At 38.8% G+C, this 14,910-nt stretch overlaps 1 protein-coding gene across 4 annotated transcripts in view; it reads right to left on the reverse strand.

Annotated features, from left to right (window-relative positions):
- The window catches only part of PPARGC1A (PPARG coactivator 1 alpha), a 369,906-nt gene that overhangs the window by 25,493 nt on the left and 329,503 nt on the right, over nt 1-14,910 (reverse strand). For 3 of the 4 annotated variants that reach the window (XM_050338766.1, XM_050338767.1, XM_050338768.1), the window contains exons 3-7: nt 10,671-10,865; nt 9,592-9,714; nt 8,504-8,708; nt 4,495-4,540; nt 4,313-4,386 (exon numbers count right to left, since the gene is read on the reverse strand). In XM_050338766.1, coding sequence (XP_050194723.1) covers nt 4,313-4,386; nt 4,495-4,540; nt 8,504-8,708; nt 9,592-9,714; nt 10,671-10,865 — 643 coding nt within the window. Of the gene's footprint in view, nt 1-4,312; nt 4,387-4,494; nt 4,541-8,503; nt 8,709-9,591; nt 9,715-10,609; nt 10,866-14,910 lie in introns of those variants that run through there. The other variant, XM_050338771.1, reaches the window with a different exon arrangement.

Consider the following 14,910-nt stretch of genomic DNA (forward strand, 5'->3'; position numbering starts at 1 on the left):
CTAGGATAGTGAAGCTACATTTGATACACTCTGAAACTCCACTATAAAAAACCTGTTAGTAACTCATTTGGCTCAGCTAGGTTGAAAAGCAGAAATTAGGGGAGTGCCTTTGTATTAAACATGACATCTGGACTTAGGACTGATTTGCAATGCTGTTTTACATAGACACAGATATTTCTAAATCACTGCTGTAACTCAGCATCATATGTTTGATGACATTTGTTGTGCTTTGAGGGAGCTGATAATTAATGTCTTTTGGGGAACGCAGCCCTGGAACCTTTCCACATGTGCACTGGGCTTTTGAGAGGTATTGAAAATGAATTCTTTCATACCTTTTAAGTTTGAAAATGGATTGTCAAGGGAAACATTATTTAAGGCCACTTAAAACACTGAACACAAGATAACAGTTCAATTCAGTAGAAGAAGAGCTTTTGTGAGGCACAGAATTGCAGAAGCCAGGAAAATATAATAAAATTAAAGAGTCATCATATAATAAAAAACTACATGCTTGTTGAGTATTCAGTTTAATCCTGTTGTCAGTGCTGCAGAAAACAAACACAGATGCCTGAAAATATCAAATAATTTACTAGAATTTATTCCCTCTGGACAATTCTCTATATCTCATATTTCATTTTATTAGAAATCATTCTGAGGTCAAAGAAGTTCTTATATGACAGATTTTAAGTATTTATTCTCACAAATAGAGGTAATACAAATCAAGAGGTGGGCAAATTGGGGGTATCAGTATCCTCAAGGATGCTCATGAGTCCAATTCAAGTTGATTGTGTACATACAGCCCTTACTGTCATCTTTTTGGAGAAATCAAATTTTGCACCCAAAACAGGTGAGGAATTTTATATTATGATAAATTACAGGGAACTGTGTGCAAATGAGAGAGAGACTTTTCACCACGAGGGTGGAAATAGCCTTTCAGTTACTGATTGAGCCTTAGGCATGTAAACCAATTCCATGTACTTAAATGGTGCCTTTGAGTATTTAGGAGCGAACATTTAAGAAGACACTGAGATAACAGAGAGGGATTAACTAGAAGCCATGCCATCGAACATCTGACATTCAGAAGTTCAGCACAAAGTCTAATACAATCAAAATTTTAAAACAATCATTGAGGAGGCCTTGATTGCCAAGAGAAACACTGCCAATTTCCAGAAGGTGAGTCATCCTCCTAGTTCCTGTGTTTGCAGGTGCCCCCTCAACCTGACTAGTAACAAAGACCAAAGAGGTCACACAGAATAATCCCATAATTCTGGAAAACATTAGAGGTTCATGCCCATGGCCTCTTAGCAAGGCACTGACAGTGCAGCTGCCTGTGGAAATAAAGGGAGACGAATCTCTTCTGAGCCTCTTACTCAGAATGAGGCTCACCTGACACAGGAGGTTCATTCACTACATTATCATTGCCTAGGACTCCGTCCATATCATGATGTTCTGGTCCATTTTCCTTAGAATTACACTAGAAATCAGCTTCAGGAGTTGGGATTTTAGACAGCAGTGGACTTATTCCTCTATCATAGGGCACTTATTTAAAGTGCATTCAAAGAATTCTTATGTGTGGTGTGAAAACACTTTAAAAAATTTTTGTTCCTTGTAACTTGACAAATCAAGGTTTTGACAGTTTTAGGGAGGACAGAATTACAGTCATGACTAGTAATGAATCTGTTGTAAAGCAAGATAAAGCATTGGCAATAGAACAGTTTCAGTTTGACTTTCAATACATGAATCCAAAATGTGTGTGTGACGAAGATTGATGGCTCATGCGGGAAATGCTTTTATTTATTTATTTTTCTACTCTATAGTTAATTCATCAGTGAGGGAAGCAATGTTGTTTTCAGCAGAGAGATCAAGGGAGCTGCTATTTATATTAAAATACTTTGTGCTTCGATAGTGCAAGCAGCACTGCTAATGGTCTTTTCAATTGGATAGTGAGATCAAGGCAACTCCTATTTAAATTATAATAAATAGTGCTTGTACAGTGCAAGCTGCCCCATATAAGGACAATGAACAATGCGGTTATCTGGATATAATTTGGAGTTGCCAGGGTCTCACTAAGGAACTTCAAGGTATTATCAATCACTACTGACACTATTTTTTTTTTTTTTTAGTTGTTTTTTTGAAGTGGATCCCAGTTCTGCCATGATTTACACACATATGCTATAAGTTCTTCGGTACTCCAGGTTGTTTCTCTTATGTACTTTGCTTCTGGCACAAGCAGACTCAGGAAATAAGACACTACCGCGAATCAGTTAAAAAGTAAGACGTGCATCTTTTTATAGATTTATATACATACATGAATATAAATATAAAAATATATGTGTATGTGCAGGCAGAGATTAATACAGCTACTAAGTGATCTCCTGAAACCTCCTCACCAGGTTGTGAAGACCAGAGCAAGCACAACATGGGATTCCAAGACCCACCATCATGTGCACTGCTTGGTAACAGTGCCCCAGCTCCTTGGCTACAGACACTCTACCAACTCTTACTTTTCCTGAATATCATCAGTTTATTTTCTAGCTAACCTCTATTTACTTCCAGAGGCAAAAAAAAAATCATAGAATCCCAGTATTGCATTCCTGTTCTCTGGATATGCATCCAGTTGTGCTGTTTTTCACAGCTTCTGATGCTTTTTTAAATGCACCAGTTCTCCTGGTTATATTGTCCAAGGAACTACAAAGCTGTTTTGTTTCCTCCTCTGTGCCCAGCTGATGGAGCGGAATGAATTTGGTAATACCAAGACCATTCCCATTGCCATTATGGACGCAATACTAGAGAACTATCCAGGGGTCAGACTGACTCCCAACTTCTGTCTAGTCAGCTGATGGGAAGAGCAGGCTGCTGACTTTTTGGCTGGGAGAAAACACTGCTTCCTTCAGTGATTTCAACGGCTGCTTGTACCACTCTGCTGTAGTCACCTCGTCTGCCCCTTCCCTTTGGCAGCACTAAACACTGACTTACCCATGTGCTTACAAATGGGCACCCTTGTGCAGACTTGCTCTCCAGTAATGATAAAAGGCTTCTCCATGCTTCTGGCCTACTGGTACTGAACAGGATTACCCTCCTGCATACAGTGAATTTTGCCATGTTTGCCATGTTCGTTTTGCAAACAGAAGGTGCACTGGAGGGGCGTTTCCTTTTGCCATGAGAGGAATGACTAAGACTGCAGGTTTCCAGGACACAGCAGAGAAAAGTGTGCAGGTTTTAATGCTGAACTAATGAAAAAGTTTCTGAAAAAGCTGAAATGATGGTTGTAGGGAGATGAAAGCTCAATGTATACACACAAACCCAGCCTGCTGACTCTGAATTTAGGGCCACCAAGCTGATTTTTGGTACCTGAAGACATATTTTGCAATGCACCCCTCCCCCCATAATGCTCATATATCATAATGATCATATAATTTACAATCCACTGTTATCTTGAGAGAAACGCATTCCAAGAACATCTCTTATTTTTCAATATTACACAATTGGGAAAGAAAAGAGTCTTGGCAATAGCTCAGGTGGAGCTGAATGTGTTCTCTTGTGCTTGGCTCTGAAAACTTCAGGAAAACAGAGGCAAAACAGAGTTCAGAGGAAAGCCATAAAACAGATCTGAGTCTGAAGAAATTGACATCAGCAGAAAGAAGAGCAGATGAATTAAATGAGTGATTAAATGGATGATGCATGAACTAAACCACTACATGATAAAAAAATCCTACAAATCTTCAAAAGCTACAAATCCAGGGATCAGAAAGGAGGAGAAGGATAAAGGGAGGTTGTGTGAAGTGCGTTAATGGGAGAAATAGAGAGAAAGGAGGAATACAAAATTAATACCAGTTTTAAAAATTCCCTCTAAGCTATAGAATAGTTTTTCAGTGGTAGAGGAGAAAGCTGTTATTTGTGACATATTAATCTAGAACTGACAAAGCCCTGAAACATGCAGTCATGTACAGCCCTAGACCAGCCCAGAGACAGACTGGATGGCATAACTTTTACATCCGTAACATCTATTACACTGTGCTGTGGGGTTTGTCTTTGAAAGATGGTGCTCAGCAGTACACAAATCCATGGGGAAATGGAGAAGTATAACAGATAAATGGTTTCATTCATATTTTCTCAGAAATTATGCTCTCCTGTGTAGGTTGGGGACGTATTTTCAAACACATTTCTTCTCAGTTAACTGGATAAAAAGTCACTGCTAAACTGAAGTTAATCTACAGGAGACACTGTGAGATCTCAGTGTACCTGTAGTATATTACAGTGAACAAACACACACGAGCCATGCTTAAGGGAAGAGCCAGCACTCTGCATTTCTCACCTGCAGTTCCAGAGAGTTCCACACTTAAGGTTTGTTCAATAGTCTTGTTCTCAAATGGGGAACCCTTGGGATCACTGGAAGACAGGGCACATTTATAAAAACAAGCTGAAATGGAGTTGCTGTAGCCAAAATCTACTGAACCCCCCTCCCTTTTATAAATGTTTACACTTTTTAGTACTTACTTTGGTGACTCAGGCGTCAATGGAAGTGATAAACTTGTTGGTTTGGCTAAAGGGAAAAAGGAAACAATTATGGCATATTTAAACACACTGCAATGAATACCATAAACATTTTGTTTTATTTTGGCACTGGAATCCTATGGTAGTCAGTTAGGGCTGAACTTTGATAGTTCAGTTGCCATTTCTTTATATCTTAGATAGATAAATAAAGAGACTCATCCTGATTCCTTATTACTAGTACCAAAAGGGCACTTTAATTTTCAACAATTATTTACATCAATTACTGTACCTCTGAAATGCAGTACACAATCCAAATGCCAAGAACCTTTCAGAAGAAGAGTGGTACATCTTAAAAATCAATGAAGAACTCTACAGGATAGACTGTGAAAATGTTATTTCTCTTAGAGTTAATTTAGACTACAGTTCACGTTTTATTTGGAAACAGGAGCAGCAGAATAACTACAAAGTAACAGAACGTTATGAATATTCAGTTAATTTTACTTCTACAACATACAATTTTATATATAGCACTGAGAATAGGTTGTTTCTGTGAGGCCAGAGTCCAACCAGTTATAGCCCAAATTTCTGAAAATTATCCTGCAAACTACGACAAACCATGGACATAGTCACAGATGGTTAAAAATGGGGTTGAAGCTCTCAGCACAATAATCCCAACATACGCAAAAAAACAAAGCTCTGGCTATAAAAATACAAGTCTTTGTAGCTTTTATTCATGCAAAATTGTATTTTCCTAAAGCAAGCCAAGAATTAGGATATTGTCATGCAACTACAATTCTTTTAATTGCCAGTAAAATGTTTAAAATTAAAAATTATATTACTTGCAAATTTTACTTTTCAGAAGTTAGATGGATGTCTTAAACACAAAGAGCATTGAAGCAAGAACAACAGCAGGGGTTCTCTTCTGCAGATTAATTAAGACAAAATATTCCCCTTGAACACTCCTGCACTGCAGATCTTTTGTCCAGAGTGTCACTACTGCATATTTCATATTCATTCTAGACTTGGAGCTCCCATTAACATGGAAGGATTTTACATGTAAATTGATTACCTTTATAAGCTCTAGAGCATTCCTGAAGTAATATTACATTTTTTCAAAAATTAACTCAATTTGCAAGAGTTGCATATTGTTTCTTGTCCTCCCCCTATGAAAGTTAGAAATGGAAGCTCAGGTGTTCACCTGGGGCTCACCTTCCTCAGAAGTCACTGTCAAGAGTATGGAGATGCACCTCAATGAGTTATTTGTTTAAACCAACATGGCCACTGATTTGTGTATAAAACCAGGTGTGATAAAACTGAAGGTAACCTGACTCATATTTTTGTGTAAGGCTCTGGAATATACTTCTATACTTTTTTTTTTTTTTTTTTTTTTTTTAAAGAATAAAAATCTACATGCCCTTGCCCAGTTTAGGCTTTTTGAAGAAGCTGAATGTGTAAGAGCTATTTAAGCCTTCAAAAAGTCTCATTCTAGCTCTTATTAGCCCCACAGAGTAGTCCCACATCAGAGTATACACATATTAAATTCTGAAGCACTGAGGCACAGTGCAAATCTGTCAGAGATGGGCACAGAACCAAGGCATTATCTCACACTTGCATGTATTAATTTTAGGCAGATATCACTGAGCAATCCCACTGAGAAATTCGCATACCAAAACACCCATCAGTTTTCTTATTGCTAGGCAAGGGTTTGACCAAACACTCGTCCTGCAAAGGATTCATCCTCACATACAGCTATTGATAGTGTAAATATTTAGCCAAGACACTATCATTTTTCCACGGCGCCTGTTTATTAGAGTTTGAAGGTCTACTGTGGTATAGTTTTTTCTTATTAAAAAGGGTTCACATCAAGTTGCTTGTCCCTGTAAATTGAAAACATTCAGGTTCAAAAGAACTAAGTTTCCTCATGGGCAAATTTCAGTGCAAAACCACAGATGATCTTTGGCATGAATGCGTTTGTGGACATTCCCGTGGGTTTGCAATATGCTTGCAACAGTAACCCTAAAGGAAAATAACGTTTGACTTATCCTTTGTGAGCTTTTCCTAACTTTGAAAGAAAATATCAGACCCTGATTATTTTTAAAACAGAAGGAGCCAATTTTCTTGTACTTTTGATTATACGTATAAACCAATAACTGCAGGTCTGCAAATGTCAGTTAAATTCGCAAGGTTGATTTCTGCATGAATTGACTGCCCAAGCTGAAAGCTTACATGCTTATATTTGTATTATATGCAAATCCATTGATATTGAAGTTTGCTGAAAAAACCAACATTTTAGAAGCCTGTAAATTAAAGTGTAGGAATTAAAGAAGAGAGTAATTTCTCTCTACCTGCAATTTCACTTGCAATACTAGTAAAATCAGAGTCATCTGTTAAACACTGGTAAATTAGGTATACGTCCCTTTGGACTTTCCTAACCTCTCATTCTCCTTTCCACAACTCTGCATCCCGACTCTTTGTACTGAATCTACACAGTTGCCTCAGCTGGGGAACAAGAGCAACTCTGACCTGAATAGAAAGATTTTTTTATCCATATTATGTGTGCACACACATCTATATGTGTATAGCATACACATGTATACATCACGTTATATATGATATATATGATATACCTTATCATTTACCACCTTATCATCCAACAGTTAGTAAAGTGTTAGTAAAGCCTCTGTAACTTCTGGCAGTTTTTTGTTTCAGTACCACTGCAGTAACAGTCCCAGGTTTTACATGTTCTGCTGCGAAGCATACTGCCAAAGCCATCCAGAAGGAGTGGTAGTGGTAGAAGCTCTAGGGGCATTTGGATTTCTTTCTTACAAGAAATACTGTTCGGATAATTTGAGAACATAATGGAGAAATTCTGACACTTAGGATGTCAGAATGTACAGCTGTGAGAACAAGATTTAGTGGCAGGAAGGGAAGATTATTAAGTTTGCTTATACTTTCTAGTGCAGAGTGAAAAAGTATATTTGATGGACGTTGAAAACGCAGGTATGAGGTAGGGGGAAAAGAAGAAAAACCATACACAGTTTACAACTGTTGCTTTAAAAATACCAGAACAACAAGTTTAGGGTCATATCCTGATCTCTGTTGCAGCCAGATAACTTCCATTGACTTTAGTGGAGTCATCTGGGATTTGCACTGATGTGACTGAGACAGGCACCTGGCCTTCCAGATGCCAGGCCAATATAAATACCTAAATGTATTTTAAAGTAACAGTAACTTTGAAAAAGCTCCCTTTGGGCTCGTAAGCTTTTACAGCTTTCCTTTATCTTGGGAAAACAGCCAGGGGAAGAGGGGGAGAGAAAGTGAGAGAGGAGGCTTTAAGTTCTTGCATCTCTGTCATAGACGCTACTTGTAATATAGACCAGTTCTTTACGCATTGGGGGATACTAAAAGTCAACATAAGGGTTTAGTTTTGGCCATAAAGAATCCAAAAACGAGAGAGAAAGATCAGGACAGCAGCTAAACTTTCAACTATTTACAAAATAAAATTACAAACCGCATTCCAGCTTTAACAGGAATGACACATTTATTGCTTTCTCAGTAGCAGTGAGAGCACTATTTATTGTCTCTTAAGGACTGTGTGGCAGGTTAACAATGCCTTCAGTTTTACACTAGCAAAAAAGAGAGAAGCACACTAATGAACTGGTCTGCCCAGCTTGTTTAGGGGTGTAATGATTTCTTAGTGGTACAGTTCTCTGTGAAAAAGTATCTCCAGCTAGCTTGGCATATTACCATGTGGTATTTGTTCAACTTTTTTCCCCGAGATTCTTTTTCTGAGGCTGGGGGCAATAAACAAAGGATTAAAATTGTCTAAAAACTAAATCTACCTAACTAATTCTAACTCCATTATACTGTTTTGAAATTCTTTTTACACAGAAGAGATTCTGGATTTACAACACTAATCCAAAGAACAGAAGAAGTATCAAGGGTATTCCCAACCACAGTATTTCAACTTCCCAGCTAATACCAAAGTTGTATTCTGCAGTCCCACATCTACCTTGCAGATGATTTGTCTGAGACTGCAGATGGGGCTTCCTTTTGGAGGTGCATTTCTCTTTGCTGCTGTTCCTGTTCTCTGCTGGTTTGGTCTGAGGAGGGTCATCATTCGTAGTCAGATATTTGAGAAGTTCAGAGCAGGGACGTCTTTGAGGCTTTTGCTGTTGACAAATGCTCTTCGCTTTATTGCTCCATGAATTCTCAGTCTTAAAAACAGGGCATAATAAAATAAAATAAAATAAAAGCTAAAATTAGTGAGCTGAACCTTATCAGAATGGATATAGGTTTTCTGAAGAGATGAGATTTTCAATGAAGTGTTCAGTCTAAGTGTACTAGATCTATGAGCTGTGAATAACTGTTTGCAGAACAAGGAAAGAAAATTACATTTAAAATTCCTAAATGACATTTATGCAGCTTTTTATTTCATTTCTCCTACATTGCAATGTTCCTACTCAGCAACATGTAACTAACAAGACCCTACAGCGCCTTTACTGTGAACAAAAAAATAAGCTGGTTTAAACCTTAATTTGCTGCTGATTGCTTGAGCCCAGTATTCACAACTCTCTTAAGTACCCCTAAACGGTCCGTTTTCAGTTACAGTGAATGGCAAGACAAACATTGTTTAATACTGCCTGCTAACAGAATTATGTCAGAGCCCCCCATTCTATCCAGTTAATGTCTAATATACATTTTTTGCCAAGAATCCAGTGTCATTTGTCTTAGCTCAGACAGCTGGTAAAATGGCAGTCCCGCATCCTGGAGTCACTCATAAACAACACCAGCCCATCAGCAAATTCTATCGCACCCCCTACTACTCTGAGTATCAATAAAGCAGGCAAGAGCAACAGACGGTGGGACTACAACTGAACTCTGCCAAGAGAAAAAGCATAAATGAAATATTCAGAGCATAAAGGAGCTCAGGTGATTTTCTGGAACCCAGCCTATAATCCATTCACTTTTTTTAAAAAACAGTTACAAGACAGTGGGTAGATTAATGCAATACATTCAGATCTACTGCTTATTGCTGAAAGCATAGAAGACCTTGTTCCACTTATTTTTGCCCCCTTATTGTAAAGAATAAGTTTGTACCTTAACAACCACAGGGCTTGTTCTGATCCTGTGATTAGTGTTTGCATGGTTTTGTGTGCTGAGACCACTGCATTCATTGTAATTTAGCTGAGTGTTAGCTGGAGCCAGCAAGAGCTTCTTAAGCTACAAACACATCAGGGAAAGGGAAGTGGAAGGAAAAGAGTAAAGTTATGCATCTTTATGGATTAAAAAGACTTATCTACATTTTTTGTATAATTACTTAAAATTAGCTATATCAATTCCAGCAATAAAAAAGAAAGCAAGACTTGATATTTCTCAAGAGTAAACAGATTTCAATTTTTTCTGGCTTGGCAGCACATTTCTGCTCCCTTTACTGCAGTATACTGCAGGGCAAGCAGAAACGACAGGAATCTTGGATTTCTGAATCCATGGCAAAATAAAATTCTTGGTGATCTGTTTGACAGAAGAGGCCTCTGATCTAGACAGAGACGTTAATTTTAACAGACTAACGGATACAGTGTCAAGATTCAGGTATCTGGCTCTGCTCCCAGTGATAAGAGGCTTTCAGCAGAAAGAGAATCAGGTCTCAAACTAGATTTACTGAGTAAAATGGGTATAATGTTTCACCCACATCCTCACCCAAGATTCAGTTTTGCCCTGGTTAGCACTAAGCTGGTGCTTACTGGTCAAATCAATGTTAAAGGCACAAAATTAGCCCCGCATCCTACCAGACTCATTGGGCCTTTCTTTACAGATCACCAAAAATGACATCTAAACATACATAACAAAAAGACCCCCAAGAAATGAAATATGAATTAAGAACCATTACCTTGACTTATATGAACAGAATGATAAGCAAAAGTGTCATCCCCATTAGCACAAGAGTCTCAAAATCAATCTTTTTAACAACATTTTAATAGATTGCTATATTAATCACCATATAGCTATTTAACTATTTGGTGGGGGTTTTTTTCCCCTGCTCAATTTTCAGTTCTTTACTTGATTTTGCTCTCCAGTCTAAATGAAAAGTCCAGACCTTACTGTGACTACATCATACCCATGCAGCGGGTAGCCAGAGGCACATCCAATTCCTGTTAAACAGTAGGAAGGGTTCTTACTAGAGACGGCTCTTCTGCCTCCTGAGTTGGAGGGGTGCCGTCGGGCATTGGAGAAGGGCTAGTGGCATTTTCGTTGGTCACATCTCCATCTGTCAATGCATCAAATGAAGGCAATCCATCCTCATCCACAGGGATGCTGTCCAGTGTTTCAGTGAGAACAGCTAGCAAGTTTGCTTCGCTCTCTTCATCTATCTTCTGTGGGAGAGGACAAAACAAAAAGAAGAACGAGGTGAGAAGAGGAACAAAAATGATGCCTCTGTACGTGAACAAGCAGACAACACTTAGTTAAATCAGCCCTTGAAACAGTAACCTGCAACAGAATCTCAGAAGATGTAATTAGGTGCAATAAAATGATCCATCTCTGTTCCAGAGAAATCTCTTTGCACCTGTGGTGTATTGCTAGTTTGCTTTTCTTCCACAGTTCTTTTTTCTATCAGGTGTTAACAACGATAAGTAATCACCCAGGGATTGTATTACAGGATATGCCTAAGATGCTGACACCTAATGACGGTGTCAGCCCAGGCTGTCTCTTTCTTTCTCTTTTCAACACTGAACACCAGCTAATTGACCTGACAAAATTACAAGAATCAGACAGCTAATCACGACACCAAAATGAATCACCGGTGAAATATGGAAAACCTTGTTCTCATATGAAGTCCGATGTAAGTGAGAAAGGGTTTCCCTCTCACACTTCTGCAAATCCTTGCTCCAAATCCAAATGAATAGCTTCTCATTCCTGAGTATTCTTGCAGTAGAATAGCCAGTAGGACTCATACTTTAAATGGCAGGCTGTTTGGGTGTCTTTTAAAGAAATGTATTAGGCCGGTAACCTTTGAAGTTGTCCTTTAGAATTATGTCATCTGTGTGCTCCATGCACTATTGTATGCATTTATTTAATTCAGACTGCAATTATAAAAAGTAGATTAATTCCTAATCAGATGTGGCTGTTAATTTATATCTTATTTCAGCAACAACAGTTCTTTTTGTCAAACTGAGTAAATTTAAGTGCCTTCCAATTTTTTAATGAAATATAGTCCCTGCTGTATATTAAGGTAGAGATTTTTTGAGTACTGAGAAATTGAACTGTGTAAAAATCATTATATTTATTTTTCAGAAAGATTGGAAATTGATCTTGAAAGATCAATTATCTGGGATTCCTAGGCTGATCCTAGTGCTATTAAAGTAAATTAAAAGCCTTTCACTGATTCTAGGGATACCAGCTTCAGAATAGTTCCATCATGTTCCATGTGAGCATGTGAAAGGTTTTCAGCTAAGTTCAAATCTCAAACTTTAAAAGTGAACTAGTGTGACAAATAGTACCAGTAAGACAAACAAGCATGCAAAAAGAAGAAGTTAAAAAAGGCAACAACAAAACATTGCTAAGTTACACTACCAAAAAAAAAATGAAAATCATCAAGTGAATCTGGGTATCCCCTTAGCATAACTTTTTTCAGTAATACTTTTATCTAGCAAACTCCAAACAGAGATGATCATAAACCACATAGATAATTGCTCCTGCCAGGCTTCTCTGCCAAATCACACCTCACGGCTTCTAACATAAAAGCTGTCTTTGAGCTAGAAAGCTAAGGCAGAGCACAAACTGTACTGGTGCTTACAGCATCATCTCCAAGAAACAAATAAATACTCAGGCAAGCTAATGCTAAGGAGAAGCATTTACTTAAAAGGCCAAAAGGCTTTTGGCCACTGAGAAGAAGTGTCCAAGTTCCAGTATCAGGTGATTTCCACCATACCAAGCAGACATATGCGCAGAGATGTGATCGTTCAGAGTGCAGAGATGGAAATGACAGAGGGGAGCCACCTTGTGAATAAAACCATGCTCGCATCCAGCTTTTCACAGCCACTTTCTGAGGGGAAAAGAGGAAAATTATGGTGCCCCTTCCTATTCTGGAAGAAAAAGCATTATTGGGCAAAACAGGATTTTAAGTGCCAGTGTTTCTTCCCAGTGGTATTTCAAGCCCCTTGCAGGTGGTGAGATGAATGGTGTGAAAGCCAGCCCTTGGGCCTGGGGTGGCCATGAGGGGGTCTGGATGCATGACCCCCAGCCTCATGTCAGGAACTTCTTCAGCAAGTCTAACTGGTGAGGCAAACTGCTGAGCCTTGCAGCTTATAAAGCTGACATGAAGCTGGAAGTGTTACTACTTCTAACAAGGAATGCCTTCTTTAATAATAGCATGCCAGAAGAAACCCTGATATTTGCTGTTAGCTGCTCAGCTCTCATGCTTTAAACAGACATTCAAGTGTGCTGACATTCAAGAACAGAAAGTTGAGTGGACACCGATCCTCATCACAGCAATTTCAATTAGTTTTGTACAAGTTTCAACATTCAAGCACCCCAGAGAAAGCAGAGGATGTGACAAAGAGGACTCTGTTAAACAATTAATGTCACTTTCCATTATTGCTTCAGTCCCAATTTACAGAGCAAATAAATCAAAGTCATCACAGATGAAGCACAATAGCTGGCTAACACATGTCTATTCACAAACGACATGGCAGCAGGAACACATTAGTAAAGAAAATGACATTGCTAGATAACCTTTTAAAGGTTTAACTATGCTATTGCTCCTAATTGTCCTAAATTACTGTTTATAAAGAAACACAATTACTAGACACAGCAGAAATGGTGCTGAAGGGAGATGCGGAGGGAGAGATGGTCGAGTACATCAACGTCTGAGCAATAATCACTGAAGCAGCAGCTTTCTCCTTTGCTATTACAGCCTGAGTCTTGGTGTTGACAGCACTGGGGAGAAGCAACTCCATGCCAAATGCAGGCTCTTTCACAGTTTCAGCAGTGTCACTGCAGAAATTCACATTTCAGACTGGCATCCAACCTGCTCATCATACAGGCACAGTGAGTCAGGAGCACCTGAGCACCTTCCATCTATGCCGAGGTCAGAGGATGCACCGTATGCTCTCTGGAACTCACTTCACCATGTCCCTAACTTCAAGCAGGATCTCACTGAAAGGGTTTGCTTCCATCTAAAGGAGTAAATCCTAAGTATTCAGACCACCTAAATGAACTACAGCATGTAAGTAAAAGGGGTGGAGGATAATCTCAAAGTAAAGCTGCATGGCAAATACATGCAGTTATTAAACTCTTATGAAAACAATTTATAATGACTGCATCTTGCTAACTAGTGTCTCTTTTTAATGCAGAAGCAGTTACACATTGCTTCCCAGTCACACTGGATGAAGTTCTTAACATCCATGGTTGTTAACTCAACATAAACATATGGGGGCCAGAAGTTTTTGATCTCTGTAAATTTGCGCTCAAATGAAAGAGGCAAGGAACTCAAGTTTGTCACTAAATGCACGTCCTTCCATGTTTCTGACATTCAGATTTCCAGTGTATCCAGAAAGCCATTACATCTGAAAGGAAATAAAATTTGGCATTGGTTTCACTCTGTATTGGTGAATGCAAGAGGGGTAAACTGCCAGAACACCAAACCGATCCTCAAACATGAGTGATCTAGGCATCTAAAGACCATGAGAATTTGCTCTAATGCTTTAATATTTCTACAGTACTGAATTTTCTGTCTGAAAACACTTCAATAGTTGTGTAACAATCTAATTGGGTTTCTGCCTTCAGTAAAAAGTCTCCAGAGATATTCTGTCTTTGGTCAGTGAAATGAGTTGATAATTTACCCACACAAAGGTATTTAAATCCTCTACCCCTGATGATTCTTTCTCTTTTGCTTATTCTGACTACTGATGGAGCTGGGTTCACCTTGTGGTTAGCATTTTAATCTGTAATACCTGTTACTTGTCAGCAATCCATAGAGGCCACAGATGCCAAAGACTGAGCTGTAACACCTTGTCTTTCACATGCATCCATTTAGGGTGCATATAGTGAGCAATGCTGTGATTTTTCCTTAATTTTTTTTCCTTTAAAAAAGATCATGCAATATTTCAAAGCCACTGTCATTACTATCAGATTGGGTTCAAGAACACCTTGGCAAACTTGACGTTCACAAGTCCATGTGCCCTGATGGGATGCATCTACAAGTGCTGAGAGAGCTGGCAGACACCATAGTGAGGCAGCTCATGATCATCTTTGAGAGGTCGTGGTGATAAGGAGAGGTGACTGAGGACTGGAAGAAAGAAAATGTCACCCCAGTCTTCAAAGAGGGGAAGAAGGAGGATTCAGGGAATTACCAGCCAATAAGCCTCACCTCAGTTATTGGAAAGGTGATGAAGTGCCTCATTCTGGAGGCCATTTCTA

Source organism: Myiozetetes cayanensis, unplaced genomic scaffold (genome assembly GCF_022539395.1).
Source record: "Myiozetetes cayanensis isolate MyiCay16 unplaced genomic scaffold, myiCay2020 scf7, whole genome shotgun sequence".
Taxonomy (NCBI): Eukaryota; Metazoa; Chordata; class Aves; order Passeriformes; family Tyrannidae; genus Myiozetetes; species Myiozetetes cayanensis.